Source organism: Rhopilema esculentum, chromosome 13 (genome assembly GCF_057945365.1).
Source record: "Rhopilema esculentum isolate cy_ngs chromosome 13, ASM5794536v1, whole genome shotgun sequence".
In the NCBI taxonomy this organism is placed as follows: Eukaryota; Metazoa; Cnidaria; class Scyphozoa; order Rhizostomeae; family Rhizostomatidae; genus Rhopilema; species Rhopilema esculentum.
In genome coordinates, this window is record NC_142827.1 from 11,744,444 (window position 1) to 11,768,431 (window position 23,988).

Below are 23,988 nucleotides of genomic sequence, written 5' to 3' on the forward strand. Positions count from 1 at the left end.
CCCAGAGAGCTTATTTACATTTATTTTGGTTAATTTTGGGGTGTAAAATCCGAATTTTGATGTTCTTTAGTCAGGCGAGAGACCGTTTATAAGATATGGAGCTACTTACCCTCAAGATGTGGGCAAAATGAAACCTTAGCAAAAATATTAACCATTATCATTAATAAGAAATCTATACGTAAAACGCAACTTTATATATTGTTTTATGTATTTTTAAGCTTTTCAATAGTTTTTCGCATCATTTTCCCTTTTTTAGGGCGCGGAAATGCCCCTAAATGAGGGCAATGTTAAAATTTGCTAGAAAATTATTTTGAAATATTTATTTCTATCAAATTTTATATGAATCCGAACTTGCATGTTGTTTGATAAAATAATAAGTAAGTGATCGACTATGGAAGCTTTTAACCCCAAAAGGGGACTCATGCTATTTAAAAAACGTCTTTCTGATGATGGAAAAAATGCATTTTCATCAAATTTGAGGCACTGAACTCGAATTTTGCAACCCAAACAAGCACGTATCAAATAATCCACGAAAGTGCTTCCGCGAGTCAGAGATAAACGGATCCGAGCAAAGAGTAAGGAAAATTTTACAGATCATGACAGAAGATTTTCTCAATCCGTTCGATCCAGCTCTAGATTCAGATAAATTATATAACCTCGCATCAGGAAGTCCAGTTGCAGACGATATCGCAGAGACTCTATTGACCGTAGAAAAACGTGGCTGCTCAATGAGAGACGAGTTTTGTAAAAGGTTCAGTATCACGATCACCGGTCTAGGGAGGAGGCCGGTGATCGTGATACTGAACCGACTGGTCTCATCAGCATCTTGGTTTTTCAGAGGGGCATCCCTGCATATCAACGGTCTGCCCAGTCAACATGATGAAATTAAGTTTCTTTTAAAAATGACAAGGGAATTCATATTCTTGCCCTAAATGAAACTAAGCTCGGTGGTTCTATTCCAAAAGAGCTGACTGAAATTGACAGGGAATGTTTTGGAGGTGGTGTCTCACTATATGTTAGAGACTCCATCAAAATGACACCCAGGGTCGATGTGCTTGCTGAGGGACTAGAACTTCTCTGTGTGGAGATATCTCCACCCAAAAGCAAACCCTTTCTTGTTGTTGCTTGGTACAGACCAACAAGTGACCCAGTTGGTTCGTTTGATAAGCTGGAAAAATTCCTTGCTTTCCTTGACAAGGAGGGCAAAGAAATCATTCTCCTCGGAGACACAAATTGTGACAACACATTTCTAGCTTGTATGAGCTTTTCAGTTTCTAACAGCTTATCGAGGAACCTACCAGGGTCACTCTTGACACTGCAATAGTCATTGACCGTTTTGCTACAACATGTCCCGGAAACATAAAATCCGGAGGGCTTGGGGTTTCCTTGATTGATCACTACAATGAAAAATTTTCATGAGGAAGCATTCTTTGCTGATATTTCGGGGATATGTTGGGAACAAATGCTTTCTGAAACTGATGATATCAATCTGCTTGTCAACTATTGGTCTGAAATATTTTCTCTGATTATAGAAAAACATGCGTCTTTGATTGAAATGCGGGTTTCTGAGAAATATTGCCCCTGGAATGACAAGGATCTTAGGGATTTGATGCACACAAGAGACAAACTAAAAAAATCAGCAGTCAAAGGTAAATCCCCAATACTTATAGACGCTTACAGAAAGATCCGTAATAAGGTCAATGTCCTTAATGTTCGGTTGAAGAAGCAGCATTATACCAATAGGATCTCTGCATGTCAAGGTAATATGAAAGAATCTTGGAAAGCAATCAATGAACTTCTCAACAAAAGATCAAAATGAAGTAGCATTGATTGTCTCATAGAATCTGGTACAGAAATTCGGAACAAAAAAGATGTTTCTAATGCAATGACCAATTTCTTTTGCACTATAGGTAGGTATCTAGCAGAAAAAATACAATCTGCCGCTAATCCCGTTCTAACAGGTGAGTATGAAGTTAACAAAGTTAAGGCTAAGTTTAACTTCAAGATAATTGAGCTGAAAGATATCAGGGATGCATTTGCCAAGGTTGAAACAACAAAGAGCTTTTGGATTAACAATATCTCCAGTTACTTTTTGAAGCTTGCTTTGCCCTCTATTGGGAACTCTCTGGCATTCCTGTTTAACACTTCCATTGAAACTTGCCAGTTCTCAGATGCATGGAAAGTAGCGAGAATTACTCCGATTTTCAAAGATGGAGATAGGACTGAAAATCTAATTATCGTCCCATATCAGTCTTGCCTGTCATCTCAAAGCTCTTTGAAAAGCTTGTTTTCAACAAGCTGTACCAGTATATGAAAAAAATGGCCTCTTTACATCGGACCAATTAGGTTCTTTGCGGCTACGTTTCACATTAACCTGTTTGCTTAAAGTGAGTGATGACTGGTACAACGGGCTCGATCTCGGTAAGCTCGTGGGATTGGTATTTATTGACCTGACAAAGGCATTTGATATGGTCGACCATGATACTCTCTGTAAAAATCTCGAAATTTATGGGGTTCGGCGGCAAGAGCTGTCTTGGTTTAGGTCTTACTTATCCAACCGTAAACTATTCTGTAGGGTTAATGGTGTTGATTCAAATGTCAGGAAAATAGAAGCGGGAGTCCCACAGGGTTCATGCCTTGGCCCTCTTCATATTCCTCATCTATATCAATGATCTTCCACGGGCCATCCAAGATTCCTCTGTGACTATGTATGCTGATGATACCAGTCTTTGTCACCAGTCTCACGACTTGACTCGGCCGAATGAGGCTATAAATAGCGATCTCAAGAAATTGGAGACTTGTTTTGCGAGGCAATAAGCTTTCATTGAATGTGGCAAAAACTCGTTCAACGCTCATATCCACCAGGCAGAAAGGCAGCTCTCTTAGAAGTCGAAATGAAGCCTTGGAACTGAAGATACGCGACAATGAGCTCGAAGTAGTTCACAAGACAAAGTACCTTGGAGTGCAAATCGATTGCTCATTAGATTGGAGAGAGCAAATTAAGGCAATTTCCACCAAGGTCTCCAGGGCGATCGGCTTTCTGAGACATGCTAGATCCTTTCTGCCTGCCTATGGCAAGTTTGAAAACGTTTTATACTGGTATCGTGGAGCCCCACTTTCGATACTGTTTTTCTGTCTGGGGTTGTGCTGGGTCTACAAACATCGACCAGTTACAAAAACTTCAAAATCGTGAAGACCATTGGAGAGCTCCTTGGCAATGAGACTACGGGCTTCAAGTCATACTTTGGTAACTCGGTACCTTTAATGTGTTTATAAACCATAATTAAAAACACACATACACGATCAAAAAATTTTCTTAGAATTTTTGCTGCCCTTCGGGAGCCTCCTCAATAAGTGTATACATTTTAGTCCGTTTACTTTGCTATGATGAAGCCCAGTATGCCGGGGCAAAATATTAGCCGTTACTAATTTATGTGTATTTATTGTTGTTTATTATCGGCGCATTGCGGTGTTTCTTATTTGCTACATTTTTATCTACTTTTCGCCGCAAGAACTCTTTGGAGCACGTCGAGCAGCCTGCTACCGTGACTTTTTCTTAATTCACACATAAAAATGTATACATTTAAAAGAGGCGATGGTGTCGGATTAGTTGATGTGGAATGATGTAAATGCAGCGCAGCGGTGGAGGAGGGAAGGGTGGCGAATGAGAGAGCGTGGGTGGTGGAATGAAAATGAAATGAGGATGAAGTACTATAATATGAAATAATGATAATATTGTTGTAAGGTTAACGAAGGTTAACGGTCAGTGGTTCTGTTCATGCCGTTCGGTGTGAGAGTGTTTGCCAGGCCAATGAGGTATTGCTCTTTGATATGTCTCTCATCTATTCCTGTGATCACTCAAAGAAAATTCGTGAGCCACCAAAACTCAACCATTCAAAACAAAAAACAACAACCAAAAACAATTCAAACACATCAAGAGGTTTCATCTTGAACAAAATTATCGGGAGTACTGTTGGAAATAATTATATAAAAAACAGCGCCAGAAGCACTTTATCAGCCTTTCAGCAGCCTTTATTTAGGATCTATGTACCATAATATATATCCATTCAAATGAGTGGAGAACCTTTTTGAAATGAAGGAACAAATGCTGTTTTAGCAAATATAGACATAAAAGATATACTCCTATCTTTAATCCAAAAATTGCATATTTCATTAGTTTTATTGATCTAAAGCAACAAGAACTATATTATCACCACGAATAAACAATTGATTTACATGTCTCCTTCTTACAACATGTTCAGTCAGTGTTGGAAACGTAGCTAAACAAGGCTTCGAAGACTTTCGGTCCTTCATATTTGTAAATTTAATGTTTGATGTTGTGCATTGAGAAGCGTTTGTCTTACAAGAATCAAACATAGGCCCAATCACTTTGGAACTTTCATCACTGGGACTTTCCTTGATATTTTTCCGCACGTTTTTCTCCAAAGATTTCACACTGGATTTGCCCAAGAGGGTACCGTTATTTGCCTCCAACGTCTTCTCTAAATTAGCAGCTCCGAAACTCCCTGGCTCCTTCGCTGCCTGACTTCGTTTCGTCGTACTATCCTCCTCCGCGTAGTTTCCCGCTGCCTCATTCAACCGATCTTTTATCTTCTTTATCGCAAAACTCCCTTTAATATCTGATGTAGTCTGCTTCTGGGAATCCGTAGAAATCGCTCGTTTTAAAGATATATCTTCAGTTAATTTTCTACATTCAGTTTTTCCCTGTGCTGTTTCCGGTGCCTTTTCAGAATATTTTGGCCTTAAAAGTTCCTCTGCATGGCTAAGAGAAGCTAATGCAGCAACTGTACCCCGATTTGTGACCGCTTGAGGTGTGCCGTCCTCCATATCATCAGAACTAATTGGAATGGGATGGGAAAATTCTTTCATATTCTGTTGTCTACTTAACGCTTTAATAATACGCGGATCTTTGCGACATTGATCACTTCCTATTATTTCCAACAGTTTTGTAACATCAATGCATGTCTTTTGAGTACTATGATCTACTTTTACTAGTTTATACTCAATCGAACGATTTTTTGGTTTTTTCTTTATATTTTGGCTACTGGATGAATGCACATTTTCGTGACTCTTTTCAATTCGTCCGCTAGCTATTTTTGCGAGGTCTTTGGGACTTTTTCCCTGAGCAATGTCATTTAAGTTTGACTTAGAAGCGAAATGCTCCTGAATCTTTTCGTTTTCCTTAAAACATGCTTTCGTTTCAGTTTTTGACAATTGGAGGACTTGCTCTGGTTTTATGTGAGATGGCTTATGATAGGAAGAGCCACTGCATAAGAAAAAACTACATAGGTTTGGTTCTCGAGATTTGCTGTTCTGCAAATTCGACGCTCCTGGCTTCCTTGACGTACTTTCTGAAACATTTTTATCATCTGGAAAACTTAAAGGAACCGCGCTTATAGAATCTTCTTCATTAAACATTATCGATTTTGAAGTTCTGGGTTGACATTCTTTGCTTCTTTCTTCCAAGCCAAATTTAATTTGATCTTTCTGAATAGAATCTTCAATGCTCTTTTTCTCTTCTTCCTTTTTCTTACAAATTACTCCAATATAAGACGAATCCGCATCGCGAGAAGCAAGCTCCATTTCTGCCGGATCATCAGGCTGAATCGTAGACCCAATGTCTGGTAAATCACTTTCACATACATCAATTTCATTTTCAAACTCCTCATCATGTTTCAATCTTCTATTTTGAGAAAGTACCCTACTATCTATCTGGCCTCCATCACAGTCACCGTCCTTCAAGGCAGCGAATTTTCTTCTGACGGACGAGCTTTCTGTTTGGAGAAAATTAGAATGTGTTTCACTAACTTGCCCACTCCTGACATCAAGCTTCATTTTCAAAGACTCCTTTCCACTCTTAAACTCTACTTCTCGTTCATTGTCACATTTCCCCTCAAGCAAATCCATATTCCGTTTGATTTTGTTCAAACGATACCGGTTTCTTTTCTCCTTCTTCTTCACGTGTCGAATCCTCGTTTGCTCTTCATCAGATAACATTCGGATTTCGATTGTGTAAATTTCATCTACATCTATCATAGCCTGAAATATGAAGGAGAGTTTTTTAACAAAATCTTTCCTGCCCTACATACATTCAAACTGCTTGCAATGCTTTGGAGCAGGCTAAAGGATGACGAATCAATATAAATACTATCAAATATCTAAGGTTTCAATTTAAAAAAAATCAAAGTGCAGATACCATGCTGCGTTAAACTGACATAACGATTGCAAATGAAGACATCATGGTGCGACAACTAGAAAGTGGATAAAAGACGAGTGGATGCAAGATTTCTGAAAAGAACTCCAGTCGTTGTTTCTTAGAAAATCACATTTAGGACTCTTACCAGGTTCATATGCTTGTCAAACGCGATCAAGTACCCAATGCAGACCCCTCTAAGTCCCTTGTACCTCCGTGTCCAAACTTTCAGCCGTAACCGTTGGTGCATACTTTTGTACAGCACATTCAGTGGCCCCTGCTGGCAAGCTGCAATGGAAAAACAAACAATGAAAAATACACAACACTGGCCTTTGAGACGCTTAGTAAGCATATCCATTTAATATTTCCACAGTTGAGCAATGCTTCAACAAGAAAGAGGTATAAACATTGGAGTACCTTCCATTCTTTCAAAAACGTCTAGCCGTTTTCGTCCTTTTTTCCCTTCACGGGAATTTGATTCCACTTCACCAACCATTAAATTCTGAAGTCTCCCAGCTCTGTCATTAAAGTAAGCATTATTTTTCGTCTTTCCTTCTTTTGATGCAGTAACATTTCCTGGCATTCCAGTGGCAACCGTTGAGGTTCCAGGCATGGCTTTAATTTCAGCAACCTCACTTTTACCAATGTTGAAAGGCTTTTGGAAGGCATCATGATTTCCCTCTTGATGTTTTTCGTTAGAAATTTTGGGCTTGGTATTATTTGATGTTTCACCTACAAAAGCAAAGTTATTTCATGATATTTTCAAACAAATGGATTTCACACAGAAGTAAATTACATAGGACATTGAATACCATTAATGTCCATGCATTTATTAATGTTTTAGCATATTTACAATAAAACTTTGCGACTGACAAAAAGAAAGAAAGTTGGCAAACAAGCAGTCAACTACCAAGACACACTGGGTTAACACAAAAGATCCTGGAAAACATCTATCACAGTTAAGGATGTTTTTTAAAGATGGGGGTTAGTTAAAGGGGCTCTAACCCTCAAGATATTACGTAGTTAATAAGAAACGAGAAATAAAAATGGAAGAAATATTTTCGTCATGGAGAACTTAATTTCATACAAACACAAAGGTAAAATATCATTTCAATATTTGGTTTTAATTATTAGGAACCATTCTAAATTTGGGAGGGGGGAGAATGTAAGCAAAAAAGGGGAAATGTATGAGCTAAAAATAGGTAAAATACAACTACATCTGCCTCTCTTAGAAGTGGGGACACATGCCCCCTGTGCTTGCCAGTTCCTATATCTAAGCAATACATTACACCAAATAAAAATATAAATAAAGCAATGTCCGTAGAATAAGTAAATGCCAAGGTTGTTCTTCAATGTTTGGGGAGCTCAATTGAGCTCAAGTGTCTCTGATTCAAACAAGATCCTAGGGAATTTCACCTAGGGGTCATATCAAACCCTTTAACTAAAGATAGCATTCAGCAATGCAAACCTTATGCTTAGCCAGATACATTATTGATTGTCATTTCTAAACCAAACTTGTTATCTTTGTTGTCTGCCAAAATAGCAACAAAACTGGTGATTCAGAACTTGACACAAACTGATCAATGTTTTGTGATTTAAAAGTCAGTTGGGAGCCATGCCAGGCTTCTAGGCAGCTTGTGTGTAATTGGCCCCCTTATAATAGATGATGCAAAAATAGCATAGTGAAATTCTGCTTGAAAAAAAGGTAAAAGGAGATGTAAGTCACAGGAAGAAAAAATAGGCTCCAATAAACCAATTCAGTCCACTGTTTTGTTGTGGAAATTACCCCTAAAACCATTCTTAACCTCCGGCCCACAACATAATTTCATCCAGTCTGCCAAATACTTTAAACTTGAAAATATTTTTGGCTAAAACTTTCACAATTTGGAATTTGATTTATCTTTGTCTTTCTTTTGCCTGCTCTGCTAATGATAATACGCATTCCATTGACAGTTATTGGTCTAAAAGGGAGTACCAAAATAAAACATGTTTTTACAATAGAGCTTTCTGTTTCTACCATTTCAGTTATCTATCAGTTTATGAAGTCTAGGCATGTCACTTCCTAGAAGGATAATTGGAACTTCAATGTCAAAGAAAAGATCTCAAAATCCATTTTATAAATCAGCCATGACTTATGTTGTGCATATAGCCTTGTAGATAGCAGATTGTCTTTCCCTTTTAAATAGCCTCTGGCTTCTTATTGGATTTGAAAGAACAATGTATTTAGGTTAATAATAGAGTGAATTGTCTACTCTAGCGCCCAATATAAACATCTCTCCCTGCTTAATAGCTTTTGCAAAAATCCATTCAGGTTATCATTATTCCAGACTCACTGTTTATTTTCAAGCCTTGTGTATTAAGAAACTTGAGAAAGCTTGATTAAAAACTAAATATTGCTATTACATTGTTTTTTATAATTCCTACTTTAAGCCAAAGCTTTAAGAAACCAATATCTTGTTTACATTCCTTCTGTTTCCATATTAAAGTGACTGCTACACATCCACATCTTTATTATGATTTGGAAAATTTTCAAACCAACTTGTTTATCCATGAAATGAGAGTATGTATATATAATTGAAAAAAGTGCCACCAGGCTCCTTTTTGTTTATGGGCCCAGGAGCAATTGCCCCCTTGTCATCCACCTTGGCCAGTCTGCAAAATACATTTAATTGAAATTTCAGTTCCATATACTTCTACTGGTGCTTTTTACCAAAGGAAAATATTTAAAAAATGACCAAACGGCATTAAAGCATCTTTTTATATGGTTCTAGCCCCCCACTTTTCTCAATGATTCGCGATGCCTGCCTACCCCACACTTCAGGGGTGTAGTGCTATCAAAATAGCAAGAGGGCCCTTGCACAAAATGTTGCAAAAACAATAGCAAAAGCAGAAATTGGCACATTTGCGGTATTAATAAGGGGGCTCAGGTCCCAAGCACAAAGATGCACACGCTTCGTTACCCAAATAGCATTCTTCAGAAGAAGCATAGGCATATGGGATGGGGGGCTGGGGGGCTTCAGCCCACCCTAGATTCAGGGTAGATATATTCATCTGATGTTGTGGAGGAGATTCGCTTTTTTTAAAGAAAATTTGTGAAATGCTTAAATGCTTATTCTGAAAATGCTTATTATTTAACATTATTTTAATGATATTTTACTCATTTTTGACTGATATTAGAAGCTCACGTGTGTTCGAGTATACTCCGTATTTGGGCGTTATTATTTTTCGGGCAAAAAATTTGGCCAAATAAAAATGAATTATCTGGGAAGCTGATTCCTCACCTGTGTTATTGTTGGGCTTTCCACGAATTCTTAGATCATGTCTATCTTTTTCATTTGGTCTAGCAAGCACTTGCGAGCGACCTCTTGCTTCTAAGAACGCGTCCGGTAGCCAATTTAGAGACCGAAAACTCTCACTTTTGAAAAGGCTTTCCACGTACTTATTAAGATTATTAAAGACTGTTGCACCTGATGATGATGTGATAATGTTATTTGAAACTAATGCTTGTTCTGGGCTGAAATTTTCCGATGTGAAGCTAAGAGACTCATCCAGCTCAGAATGTTCTTCTCCCGCCATTCCTGAGGATAGTGTGAGGCTGTTGTTGCTGTGGCAAAACACAGGGAGTTGAAAGCGACAAAAACAACTCTTTCTCAACCAACATTCCAAGGAGGCAAAGTGGGCAGAGTTGAGTGCGATCACAGTGAGTGCGATGGAGTTGAATGTTGACAGAAAGGTGAGGAAATGTCAGCCGCTACGTGTTGGGCTTTGTTTAGCGAGATCCAAAAGGGAGAAACTCAAACTTCCCAGTTCAATATTCCAGCTGTGTCAGGATAATAATATCGAAATTATTGACATAGATTTGGAGGCACCTCTGGATGCTCAAGGACCTTTCGACACAATTCTCCACAAGATTTTAGAGTTTCGAGGCGAAGATAAAGAAAAGGGTGAAATTTATAAAGATAAATTTATACAATATATCAGTAATCATAAAATGCGATTGATTGACCCTGTCTCAACGTGTGAACTCCTGACAAATAGGTTTCAAACAATGGACGCAGTTACCCGTTGCGAGTTTTCAAGCAGGATTGGAAAACGTGTATTTGTACCAAAATTTTGTTATTTAGAGGATCTTGAAGACAACTCAGCAACAACAGAGAAAATAATATCTTCAAGTGGTCTTGTTTACCCAATCATCGTCAAGCACTTTATGGCAGCCAGCTTTGGAAAAGTGGCCCATGAAATGTCTATCATATTTGGTCCTGAGGGGTTAAATGATATTAAAACACCGTGCTTCCTGCAACAGTTTCATAACCATGATGGCTATATGGTGAAAATATACACAGTGGGGACACATTTTTATTTGTGCAAAAGACCATCTATCAAAGATCTGTTTCCTGGAAATTACCCTACCATACATTTTCATAGTGGAAATATTTCAAAACGTGGAAAACAGTCACCTTTACACAGTAGCGGCTCAGGGGAGACTAACGTGGTTAATAATGATCCAAAATTATTAGAAGAAGATGTAGTGAATGAGCTCCTACAAAGATTGAAAAGAGAATTTGAATTTACGTTGTTGGGGATTGATGTAATCATAGACAAAAACACTGGAAATTATGGAATAATTGACATAAATTACTTTCCTGGTTACGATGGAGTTAAAGAGCTCTTTCAAAAAGACTTGGTTCACCTTTTACTAGAAACAGGAAAACCTAGCCAGAATTTCCAGTCTAGTCACTAATTATTTTGTGACAGTAAGAAAAATGTTATGGCAAGATTGTTTATCTCCATGTTGTCAAATTGATCCCCTTCTGGAAGAAATCATATTTTGTTATATGCTTACATTTACTGTGTGCTTTCTTTTGCATGTTAAATACCATGTACTTGTTGGCAGTTTCTTGATTTGGATAAATCGCTATACATTCCTGTTAATATCTTCGTGTTAGATAATATAAAGCCATGGGAAATTCTATTCCGGATGACAAAACTTCAAAAAATTACCAAATTCTTCTGAGTCTATACCAGTTGCTATGATTGACTTGAAATGTTTTAGTGCAAAATTCAAGTGTCTTGCTGTGCATTGTCTGTTGGTTTCCAACTTGTAACCTGTAACTGTAATGAGAAACAAAGAATGCTAGAAAAGCTTTCTTTAAACATCAATGACCAAGAAACTCAACTGACCAAGAAACACATCATATGGTTTTCTTTCGTCAGTCAGCATTTCTGTGGAGCCTCAGGCTTGCTATCTCTCTTGTTGAAAAGCTATCTCTCTAGCCACCCAAAAGTAGCCAAGCCATGCTGCATCATTCTTGGCCTTCCAATAGAAAGAAACACTTTGGAAATGACACAAGTCATTTTGTTACAGAAGTTCACAAGTAAAGAAGCTAAACTTACAAGGGAGAATCCAATTCAAGCAGATTCCTTAAATGAAATAATATCATTCAAACTCTAAAAATTGTTTTTTGATCCTTTTTATTGAGTTATTGCTGAATTATCTATAGTATCCTCCTTCACTCCCCCAATCCTCGCTCAAGCTCAATATTTTTACTAGGCGTTTGTCAAGATTTCTTAGAATCAGTGGCTATCAATACTAAGCCAATGATTACCCATACCCAGCTCAGCTTTCTAAAGCTTTTATTTGTAGAGCTGGAAAAGAATCCAAGGTTTCAAATCCAAGTGATGAGCCTGTAGTTTATATTGTTAGCCTTGGCAAAATGTTGTAAAATTAATGCTACGACAATTTTTCACAACTGGAATAGGAGAAGATGAGCTGATAAGATGCAGTCTTTTCTGCTAGCCTTTACTGGATTCCCTCTGTGAGACTATGTGTCAATTTTTTGGGTGCTGCACTGAATTATTGAAACCATCCAATGAAGTAAATTCCTCAAGTAAAACATTGTGGCATTTCTTTCAATCCTGCTCAATGCCTCCAGTTTACAGTTTATGCAGCAGAAAAGGTCAGATGCTTCTCATTATTTGCATTTAATCATATGATGCAGCGCATATCAATTGTCCTGTGATCGCATATGTCGAAGGTGCTCAACTTTTTTCCTGAGATCTGCACATCATCTGATTAGCGTTATGTCATTTAAGCGGTGATAACAACTAGAAGCAAATTTGATAAGAAGCGAAATTCCCGTGTAGAAAAGGAATTGCTGGAGAATTCACAACTATACTTTCATTTCAGAATGAAACTGAATTTTGTGTTATTTGCCAACCGTTGCAAAAGTACCAGTTTTGTATTCTCCATCGGAATTCCTGCATGATAATCGACTATTACAAACAACTATTTCGCTAATTATGGCAACAAAGCGTCTTGCATTTTGCACATACTATCATATTTTGAACTGAACAGTTGCCTGGCTATCGCATTAAGTTTCCTGATGTCCTGTTTTATACACCAAATGCGTAAGCAAGAAAATAATAGAAAACATTGAAGATAGATGTCGTGCAATAAGTGTTCATGCTGAAGCCTAGAACTGAATAATCGGACCTGTTATCGATAAACGTCAGTCGATTCCTGTAGCCAAATTTTAAATTACTAATTACCATTGCGAAAAAAATGAAATTGGGAATTTTTTTTGCAATATATGAAATTAGAAACCAGTTAAGGCAAATTCCAAATCAAAAAAGTATCATTCAAAAAAGTGTATGGCTGATGCAGGAATGGTATCACATGAAATACCTTGTCATACAAAATTAACTACTGACGAAACTAACGCAAAATTGAAATATTCGCGATAATCTCATACCCACATTGACATAATACCAACCATGCATTTTACTCATCGATTATTAGATGGAACTTAATCGATTAGATGAAAAAAATTTGACGAAAAACATTATTGTATCTTTCGACTTTTTTGCATTAAAGCTCTGTATTTAAGTGTGTTTTAGTCAATGGACCTGAAAACATCATAATTTTGTAATCAACTTGCTTAATCTCCTTTCGCATAAAGTATTTTTTCAAAATCGAAAATTGAAAGCACTGCGTTAAATTTTAATTGGGAACATTTTCTTAGAGGTTAATATTGACAATTCCTAATTTTTTGCAATAAGGTGCTTTCAATTATATTTTCACATTGTTGAAAAGCAAAATCCGTGCCTTTCAGTGCATGCAAACGAAGAGGTATGCAAAAACCAGAAGTGCAATAAGCTTCTCAAGTATAATATTGAAAAGATATACACATCATTTAATAAAAGTCAATTTACAAAGACAAAATTATTCTATTTACAAACTGCAATGGAATAAAAAAAATGAGCATCTAAAATTTCAATGAAATTCGACGAAATCTCACGCTAGCTGGAAATGTTATGAGCTTCCATGATCATATTGTCAGTACTACATTGACTAACACTAATTTTTCGCAATTATCCTTATGCTACACGATTCAATCACAAACAAACAATTATTTCAAATATCTTTTTATAGACATTTTACAAGAAGATGTCAAATAGCTTCAGTAATCAATCCAAAAGTGGGGGAAAATTCAATTATTTCTCAAATGTCTCTGCAGTTCCTTGTTGAATCTCATGTCTTCAGTGATCTTGTTTTGTAGTTTTTCGTTTACTTCTCTCCATTCAGAAAGCAAATTCTTGATGTAAATTTGGTTGTTTATTTTCTCAATTTGGCAGCATCGATTGAAAGTATACTTGAAGCTTTTGCATTTATTCAGCCTCCGCAGACTAATCAATGATTGCGATGGTTTTGCAGCGGTTACTGGGGACTTCGTTCTCCACTGGCTATCGATTCGATGGGCGTTTCGAACCAGTCGGCTGGACCATCTGCACTCCATGTATCCATGCTTAGCCATTTTTGTGCCAAGCTGACAACATTTAAACTTCCCCCGGTGCACTGAGCCAAGTTGCTCCACCGATCCTCCAACCAATCCTGCAAGTTTCAATTGAAAATGCTTCATTACAGCAAAAATGTTTCAAAATGAGCGCTGAACTGAAAAGCAAAAAAATGAATTTGAAACTATTCGCATAAGTTTTGTGACAAAAAGCGTCAGTTGAATCTCCTATGGGGATCTGAGTTTCCTTGCTCCACTTGTTATTTCTGTGAAAATAATATTGACTATTATCATTTGATTGGTATAAAAAACTAATGAAATTGCGATTGGCAACGCTACCTATGTTCATTCAAGAATATGTTGTCCCACAAGCGTCCGACAAAGCTCCTTTTTTTAAATGGTACTCGTCCAATTAATTCTAGTTCATGGCAATCATAAATTTTTATGTCACAATTAAAGTAACATTGAAATCTTACCTTGTAAATTCAAAACACAACAAAATGTGCAAAGGAACAAGCAGCATATTAGCTTCATTTTGAGTAGAATATCGCATGAAGGATCTCGCTATTGTAAATGCGGCTCTCGAGCAGTGGATGGCCAGACGTTGTTTTGAAATGCTTCTGTTGGTCTTGTTTTGATCAACTGCTTTTAAGGGTTGTTTTGAACACGGAACGCTCCTTTTGTCGTTTATCAATGAAAACCTGTTGAATGGTCCGCAGAGTTCTTCTAATTCATAACCACAAATAAAACCATAACTGGTATCAAATTCTCTTGATAGTTTGACGTGCTTTTATGACGTTTGCGTCATACAATTTTGAGCAAACATGAAAATATCAAAACTTCTTAGCTTAAAAGATAACCCACAATTTAACTTCTTTTTGCAAGGTCGATTATTTTTAATGCTTTTCAATTTCTTCATGTAAATTTCATAAAATATTGATTCCATAAGTATTAACAACCTTTCTTTAAGAATAAATTTTTCTGAACGATCTTACAAAAATGCTATAAAGCCAAGAATAAGGTAAGTTGCAAACATTATGTTATACGCAGCGAACGTGTTGTGAAAAATATGGTTTTTGGCCAGAAGTTTATTTTGCTTTGAATAATTAATCCGAATTTTCTTGTTCATTATGATTGCAAATTATCTTTTGTGCTTGCGCGTGCTGTCATTCAAGTTGTTTACAGAAATTTATTGACCTTAAATATGCAAGTCGCGCGCCGTATTTTTGAGCTGAATATCCTTACCAGCACTGAATCTAGAAGAAAAAGAGCAAACGGGGGTAGCCTTTTTTACTTTTCACCGAATTGATAATCATCACCAAGCAGGATGCATGGGCAGCATTTTTGTTGTTTCCCCCTGACAAGACAGATTTTCATTTAAAGCTGTTGACGTACAGTAGATGTTTTTCTCTACAATGTCATCGTAAAACTTAACCATTAGTTCCTTTTTGCATGTTCATTCATAATCATTGGCCTCAAATTAGAAAAAAACGTCATTAAAAGATGCTTGAGATTGTAGCTCTCTTAACTCAAAAGTACCTCTAAAAATGACTGAGAAAATTGCATTTGTGACAGTCAAGCTAGTCAAACCAATAGATAAGAAGCCACGCTCTAAATACACAAATACCTAAATCTGAAATAAAAAATTGTGAAGTTAACCGCGTTTAAATCATTTGATCAGGGTATTCACCGTTCTAGATAAGATTCATGAAAATATAAAAATGTATGAATAGCATAACAGTTTCTTGAATAGATACTTCCTAATTTTCTAAAGCATAGGTTGTTGAAAAATGAATTTGGACCTAGGGAAAAAATTTGCTTCAAAAACTTTTGTACAAGACCTCTTTAAATATATTGGTGCAAAGATCGGCAGCTCAATTATAATTCATTATTTAGAATTGGTGGACTGAGAAGCAGCTAGAGCACACTTCGGGACTTTGGGTCATTCAAAACAGCCTTATACTTGGCTCGTTGTCAAAGCATAGTCTATGAAAGGCGTTTAGAAAACAAGCTGTCTTTCAAATTACTATTAACAGGCTGTAAATGTAAGTCGCTTGTGGTCTTTCATAAAATCTCTTTCATGTATTTTGGTCCTGTTACTCTCATCAGACTGAATAGCTATCAGTTCTGTACTTTTCTGTGTGTGACTCATATTCCTCATATTCAGATACAAAAGCATTGTAGAAAGTATTAGAAATATAGAAAAGGGCGTATCTTCATAGGGCAAGGAACATAAAGGCAAGGAAGCTGTGCGTTCAAGATACTTCATTTCCTTACACGCAAGGGTATTGATTATTCCAAGAAGAATTTGTGAGGTGATATCAGCAGAAATGTTAACATAGATCGAGACAATAGCAAGCTCTTCAACAGTATTTCTTATTATCAGCCACTAGCATCATATTTTAGCAATCTCAAAACCAAACCGTCTAATGGCTTTTTGTTGTCCTGCGAGCTCTATTTTCCAATAATTTTTTCAGAATAAACTATTGAATGTTAATCAAAATTCTCAAAAAATTAATCAAAAACTCGTTACGACTTACGAGTTTGGTGTATTTTGGCTTGACAATGCCGTGAGGCATCTTGATTGTTGGATTATGTTTAGAAGACACCATGCCAAAAGATTACAAAGAAATTACAAAACTGATAAAGCCTCCTAGGTAATAACAGCAGCTATAAGATGATTAATTGTGTCTTTTATTCAATCAGAAAGTCAGTATTACATCTTGTTCGTTCCTAATAACTCGGTAGCAAGAGCACATTTTGTTCTAGAGCAATTTTCCGGTTTGTTTTTAAAACTTATTGGCAAATCAACTGCCTCCACTGCGAGTTTGGTTTTCCAAGAGTTCATCCCAAAACACAGTTGCTTTGGAGAATAACCAGGTTTACGTTTTTGTACAGAGATTTTTCAAACCTAGTTGCTAAAGTATTCGTTTGGTACAAATCTCCGAACCCTGAGCAGAAGTGCTTATCGTTTGTTAAATTCTGCAGTGAAACATCACCAATTTCCGACCGCCACCATTTCTGCCAAGGACTCAGAGCAGTGGCGTAGATTGACTTTTCAGAGTGTAGTAAAGGATGGAGGTTCATTAGACAAGGTTTAGGTGCTTTTTTACCTAACGATAGGCGATTTTACCGACCCATTAAGGATTTCATGAACCAGCTGAAGATTTACCGACAAACTTATAAAGAATTGGATGGGTTTCACCAACCCCCCCCCCCACACTGGGCGCTAGCTACGCTCAGGGAGATTGTACACAAAGGAGTTTTAAAAGCAAAAATATCATGACAAATGGCAAAACCCGCGCGTGGCTTTCTCACTGCTGAGAAGGAGCAATTGGTCTTGACTTTGAAATAGGCCTGGCCTAGATTCTCTGAAGTGAGGAAAATTTTGGATCTGGAATCAGTCGCACTGCACAAGGTAGTATAACACCCATTTCCTTGGCTTTATACTAATTCAGGTGTATTCTTTGACTTGATCATAAGAAATTTGAATATTTATAAGGAGGGTAGAATAAAAGTTTGCTGTTAGTCAATACATCAAAAGTCTATAAAACCAGCAAACTAGAACTGGAACTCTATTACATTTCACTTTCAATTTCATTTGTATTCTCAGCTTAATTACAATATACTGATCTAATTAAACAATTAATTAAGATACCATTTTAGTTATACTTCGACACATACAAGGTTCAGATATTTTAAATAATTATTTGTATCTATAAAGTTATAGCTGAATAACACAAGAAAATAACCCATAGGGGCTCTAGAGCCATGTGCCATCTTTTGTGAATTTTGCTTGTATTTATAAATCAATACACAATATTAATAAACAACAATAACATTTTTTTGAACAAAAATTTTGAATAATAGAAAAAATGGTTTCAAATATGATTGTTAAAACGTAAATTTAATCTATTTGTTCGAAGGAAGGGGGCAACAATTAAAATGGGGATCAATAAAAAAAGGGTGGTGGAATGCTTTTGAAACTTTGTTAGAGATCTTATCTTTCTTTGTGTTCCAATACTATAGTATAATGGCAGGGGGTACTAGTAAATTAAGATGAAACACATTAGCAAGATAATTTGCAGTTGGGATTTACAATTTACAGAAAGGCAGCTGCTGCCCTTAAGTTTGAGTTGCTGTCTCCAAAACAGTAAAGGGTAGCAGTGCTGACAATTAGCCAATGAAACTGCCTGTTAGCAAATCTTCCTGAAACATCATACATGCTTTGAATCCAACAGGAGATAAGGAGTCTCTATTATGTAGTTCGTCTTTGACTTTTGGCTGAGAAATATGTTAACTCATGAAATAGCAAATAATAAAGAATCCCCAGGAGGGAGACTAAGTGTGTAACTATTTCTCATCAAGTTTTTTCATAAGTAATGAACTTATATTGAATTGATTCAGGTTGAAAGTTCCAAATGAAAATTTTTCCTTTAAAACGGGTTCATGATACTTGAATACGATTATCATTGGTGCATTTAAATGTTAGCAATTGATGGGTACCTGTATCATAAGGGTCTGTATATGGCCAAAGCACATGGTCTGATATGCAATTTCTGAAATATACCGATTTGTTGCTGTTCCCTAAAAATCTGTTCTGTTCTGTATCAAGACGCTGTCAGGGCTGGCTGACCATTCACTCACAATTTCTTGATGGGGGCATGAGTCTATGCCCCTCGCTTTGTAGGTACCTATGGTGTTTTGTCATATTCCTGAAATTTTCAGAGAGTTAAAAGTGCACTTACGACAAATGTTTACGCATCAATTCCAAGGCAACTTTTTGTAGTTATGAGAGCCAGAAGCTACTGGCTTGTAAACCTTGCAAGTGATGGCAGTTTGTATATTGAATGCCTTTGAAAAAAATCATTATTTCATGTCAAATCCAAAGAAGATGAATTCTACTAAATTTATAAGAAGATTTATTCCCAATGGAAATCTAAAACAAGTTTCAGGGCTTGACACAACCATGCATGCTTGCACATTCAAGCACTTTCACATGCATTTACTACTTTGAGAACTGAATATCTTATAGTATGAAAGGACCTACAAAAGAATTCAAGGACTATTGTTTTAATTTCTGAATTCTGATTTAATCGGTGACAGTAAGCAGAGTGTGACTGTGAAAGGAGTTAAATTGAACCATTTGCATATTTGGGTCTAAGTTTCAGGTGACTGTAACCGGTAGTGTGACTTTGGATGGAGTGATCATAAGCTGAGTTGACTGTATTAGTATCTATGGGATGACTTTCTCAAAGCCAAAAATGTAAATTGAAAATTATTTAAGGATAATTGTGAAGTTTCTTGACTTATTATATTTTAATTGAAAAATTATGTTTGGTAGAATTCAAAGATTTATAGTTGAAATAGATGTGAGAAAAGCATATTCAAATGTTTGTTAGATCTAGAATCATAGAACAACAAAACAGAAACAAAGTTGCCTAGACTAAAATACTCAGATCACATTGCCAGCAAGCTTTGTGACACTTAATCAAAACCTCTGTTTTGATAATGCATGGTTTTTAGTTGGGGGGCATGCAAGTGCGCAGGCACATGCCTAGTGTTACATTTGAGAGCGATAAATTGCTTCCAGTGATAAATGTTTTCTTAAAAAGAGCAATATCCCGATGTCGACAATTTTACATTATCTACTGCTGAAATTGGCCAATTCCCTTGAAAAACTCCTTTTCAAAAATGAAACTCTTATTTAAGGCTGAGAAGCTGTTGCCCTTTGAAATAGGGCCTGTTAACATGAAATGTGCTAGCTCACTTACCATATTTACTCTAATATTCCTGCTGCGGGATTAGCGTTTCAACCCAACAAAAAAAGGCAGGATTATTTGAGAGGCAGGTATATTGGAGAGGCGGGATTATTTTTTCAATGCCTTGAAGTCTAGTTTGAGGATACCGTTTCAACAAAAAAGTCTCTTAAATGTGATTGTGGCAAATCAGAGAACAAATATGCAATTTCAACATGTATTGGGGGTTGAAATTAAATGGGGGGTGGGTTATTCATTTTAACAGACAAGACAAAGCAGAAATTGTGCTTTATAGACAGTAGTACAAAGTCAAAAAAACAAACATCTTTTTATGCTGCGAGACTTGGATGTATGATAAACTTGCAAAATAAGACAGCTCTCTGCCCTCTCCCGTCTATGACATTATCATGTGATTTAACCCATTCACTCCAAGCATAAGTTTCAATGCTTGATTTTCAAGCCATACAAAGTGTGTAAAGAATAGCAAATGCCAATTAAAAGTTCCAATCCCGCATGCGGGATTATTGGGGAGGCGGGATTATTCTTACAATCTATGAAATACAAGCCGGATTACTAGAGAGGCGGGAATAAAAGAGAAGCGGGAATATTAGAGTAAATACGGTAAATGGGCTGGTCTCACAGGTGTGTTGTTTACAGTATAATGTAATCTATCCCACTCAGATGGGCTTGCATTTTAAACTTGTAAACAATATTTTTTTAGTTGTTGGTGCCATAATGATGAATGTCAATTTTCACAACAATGGCGTATATCAATTTGATTTTTTTTCTGATTACAAAATTACCTGGTATGCTAGGTATCATATCATACGTCATGGTATCAGATTGGCAACCATCTCAGTTGTCAACTTGAATGGATTTTTAACAGCATTATTTATATTATTGTAAGCTTTTGCTATGTTTTTTGCAAGAAAAGTTTTTCCTCATTGTCATTGTCAATTTGTAGATAAGATTTGATTGGTGCCATCTTCCTTTACGCACAAGCAATGATGTTTACTGACTGAGCTAGCCCACCTGATTGCATTTACGTGGTTAATTGGCATCCCACCTTAAAGGGATCCCACCTGCCTTTCTTGAGAATCTCACCTTCGAGTGGGCTACCTCCCCCCTCTACCCCCCCCCCCCCCTCATGTATGTAACAGGGATTAGACTTCCTCAAAATCCCTTGTCACTTTGAGTAGTTAATGAACTGGTTCGAGAGTCCTTCATTTTTATTTATTTATGCACGAAAAACCCTTCAGCAAATAAATTACCAACTTCACTTATTAATTTGCACTCTGAAATTTAAATGAAATATTTAAATCTATATATATCTAAATGACAGCCTAGTTCCTAGTCTGCTATTGTTCCAGGTAGTTGTGTTTGATAATGAGTCTAGCCCATTCAATGCGTTTTTATTTAAATGCATTCAATGCGTATTCAATGCGTTAAAGTCAGTATCTCACAAAGTCTGGAAGGTGTATCATTCCAGGCTTTCAAAGATGCATAATGAAAACTCTTTCTGAGAAATTTATCTAAGAATCTCCAGAACCTGAGAATTTCTCGTATTGTATGTAGAAAAACATGATCTGGGCAGGTATTTATCTGAAAGGCTTTCAGGACATAATCTGTTTATGTTCTTATCATGCCCTTGTCATAACGGATAATGTTTTCTACATTCAGCCAGGAAAAAGACAAATTGCTCCTCATCATCTATGAAAGAAAATGTATTCCAGAAAGTAGATATGAGCAGAAAATGTATTCAGTTCTACAAAACTTTCCACTTTGCAGCAGTTTGGTTAACAGTAATCTTCATAATTTAAGAATCTATTCGAATCTTTTTGTATTCAATGTCTCATTGAGTAAATGCCAAGCTTTCTCCCTCTTTTTGTAAAATTGTGCATAGCATCAAATTTTGATTTTAGCTTTTAATTAATGCTGTGTTTTTGGTTTTTTGTAGGATCAAAATGGCATCAGATCCAGCGTTATTGAAGGCAAAGGAGAAGGCCAAGGAAAACTTTAGCTTCTCTGAGCCAGAGAACTTTTTTTCAGATCTTCCTAAAGGAGATCTAGTAGCATTTGCACGGGCCAGAGATGAGTGGTACCATGCTCGAATAGTTGAAGTTGAGATGATCAAAATATATCGCGAAAGACTGGAAAAGTGTTATGCCAGAGATCCTGTCAACCATAAACAGAATTGCAGGAAAATGGCATTGGAATATTTAGCAGCCTGGGATAACTACAGGGATAACAAAAGTAAGGCCTTTATTGTTACAATAAAAAGTCTGTTCTATTTTAGAAATAAGGGTAAATAATTGACATACTCTTTTCGATTAGATGCGCCTTTTGGGAACGGGAACAAGATTCATTGTGAAACCAGTTAAACGGATGTGATAGTTCATTAGCTTTTGGTACAGCACAGTATCAAGATCAGTTCAATTTTGCTTAAATACTTCATGTTAAATAATCATTTGTGGTCTGTTATCTGAGGATAGTTTTTTTAAAGCTGCCAGAAATGCTCAGCTCTTTCCAGACCAGAAAATTTCTCTTGAATTGCGGGCTTTATGCCAGTAGTAGATACACTGAAGGTAAAATGATGAGGAGCAATTTACTGTAAGTAAGTCTAATTGAGAAGACCAAAATTTAAAAGTAATTTCGAGTATTTATCGATTACAAGGCAGTCCATGTGGCGAAATGTCTTGATTGGGAGACAGTGAAAACTAAATAGGATGAAATAGCCAATCACTTTCGAGCAAGATGCGATGTGGATGAAATTTATCCGGATAAAACCCTTAAACATTGTACCACATAGCTATCCGAATTAATCTAATCCACCTTCCTAGGTGAACTAATTTTGCTCGGATAGCCGCTCTCAAATTCGTGCGGATAGCGTGGGTCTAGTGTAAACGCTGCGCCTATCTGAACTAATTTTGATGCGGATAAAATTTATCCGGCACAGTGTAAACAGGGTCTGAGTTTAACGCTCTTGCTTTTGACCCTGGACACACGGATTTCTGACGTAGAACGCATTTTTTTGTCAAGTTGGAAAATCGAGAATAATTTTTCAAGTTTGACAAAGATAATCTGATTTCCGCTTGGAAATTCAAGCGCTCTGCAGTTCATGTGTGAAAAAGTTTTCTTGATTTTCCACTTTGACAAAAATAATGAGCTTTATGTCAGAAATCTGTGCGTTCAGGGCCTTTGGGTGGCTGAACTGGAAAATCAGCATTTGTTTACTAACAAGCTTAATTCCTTTTTTCTATGAACAATAGAGATTAAGTTTGTCAGAAGTTTTTCCTGAAATCTTGTTAGTGCGTCCAGGGCTTTTGCAAGGAATAAAGGAGAATGTTCTTTATTATAAACATTTGAGCTTAGGACTTTGAACTTGCGAAGAACAAATGTGAAGATCAAGGCTTGCAAAGTTTGCGATAGAATGTAGCCGATGCACTCAGAATTGTTCTTTAACAATAATATTGAAATACAAGAGGGTATTGTGATTCATTAAAAGATTTTGATCATTAACAAGCACTTGAAAGTGCCCCGTCTCGAACAAGATTGATTATGACATTGTTAAAATATCTGAAAATTGCTTGAATGAGCGGTATTCCTCTTGATGGCCTCTTTCGTCTTATTGATGAGATAAAGTTAACCATTTACGACGTCTTCTTATGTAGACAGTTCATTATTCGGAGACTAGCTGGTATATCGTTATCCTGGGTGCAAGGACATCGTGTATTGAAAATATCATATTGACTAGGAGTTCAGTTTCATAATTTTCTGGCGATGAAAAAGCAGTCTGCTAATTGTGAGAAAATCTCCGCTTTATTCCATTTTTATATATGTGTAATACGGTCTTGACTAAGCGCAGGAAGTTAGTAGACTTTAATTGATGCCTTTTCTTCTGTTTTGTAGCATATATAAGAACACCTGGTGGCAATATTGACAGATTCAAGCCAACGATAGAGGAAATGAAGGACTTTGTCAAAAACAGATGATTGCTTGACGATGATTTTTCTGAGTTTTGTCTCAAGTAACAAGTATCGTGTGTTTGAACAGTATGAATTGTGAAACTTCCTATTATGTGATGTTTAAACCTGTTATTAATTAAGCAGTTTGCTTGAAATATATTTTAAAAACCTGATTGAACAGTGAATTTTTTGTACATTTCTGAACCTTGTCGTTGAAAACAAAGCAACTAGCGGCTTTTATTCCCGTCTAATGGCTG

At 36.6% G+C, this 23,988-nt stretch overlaps 4 protein-coding genes across 4 annotated transcripts; 2 read left to right on the forward strand and 2 right to left on the reverse strand.

Moving 5' to 3' along the window:
* Nucleotides 1–1,330: 1,330 nt before the first annotated feature.
* LOC135691609 (uncharacterized) lies at nucleotides 1,331–9,852 on the reverse strand. Its single transcript, XM_065209510.2, has 4 exons — nucleotides 9,496–9,852; nucleotides 6,632–6,946; nucleotides 6,363–6,502; nucleotides 1,331–6,060 (listed from the first exon to the last, which is right to left on the reverse strand). The coding sequence occupies exons 1-4, from the start codon at nucleotides 9,788–9,790 to the stop codon at nucleotides 4,180–4,182; spliced, it is 2,631 nt and encodes an 876-aa protein (XP_065065582.2). The 5' UTR covers nucleotides 9,791–9,852; the 3' UTR covers nucleotides 1,331–4,179.
* Nucleotides 9,853–9,875: 23 nt separating this feature from the next.
* Nucleotides 9,876–11,058, forward strand: LOC135691611 (inositol-tetrakisphosphate 1-kinase). The gene has a single exon (XM_065209513.2). It carries the CDS (start codon nucleotides 9,924–9,926, stop codon nucleotides 10,953–10,955), a length of 1,032 nt encoding a protein of 343 aa, XP_065065585.2. The 5' UTR covers nucleotides 9,876–9,923; the 3' UTR covers nucleotides 10,956–11,058.
* Nucleotides 11,059–13,366: 2,308 nt separating this feature from the next.
* Nucleotides 13,367–14,708, reverse strand: LOC148958658 (uncharacterized). The gene is made up of 2 exons (XM_089112020.1): nucleotides 14,484–14,708; nucleotides 13,367–14,105 (listed from the first exon to the last, which is right to left on the reverse strand). The coding sequence occupies exons 1-2, from the start codon at nucleotides 14,539–14,541 to the stop codon at nucleotides 13,705–13,707; spliced, it is 459 nt and encodes a 152-aa protein (XP_088968146.1). The 5' UTR covers nucleotides 14,542–14,708; the 3' UTR covers nucleotides 13,367–13,704.
* A 2,573-nt stretch (nucleotides 14,709–17,281) lies between these two features.
* On the forward strand, nucleotides 17,282–23,904 carry LOC148958659 (uncharacterized). Its single transcript, XM_089112024.1, has 3 exons — nucleotides 17,282–17,425; nucleotides 21,724–22,019; nucleotides 23,676–23,904. The coding sequence occupies exons 2-3, from the start codon at nucleotides 21,731–21,733 to the stop codon at nucleotides 23,756–23,758; spliced, it is 372 nt and encodes a 123-aa protein (XP_088968150.1). The 5' UTR covers nucleotides 17,282–17,425; nucleotides 21,724–21,730; the 3' UTR covers nucleotides 23,759–23,904.
* Nucleotides 23,905–23,988: the final 84 nt, after the last annotated feature.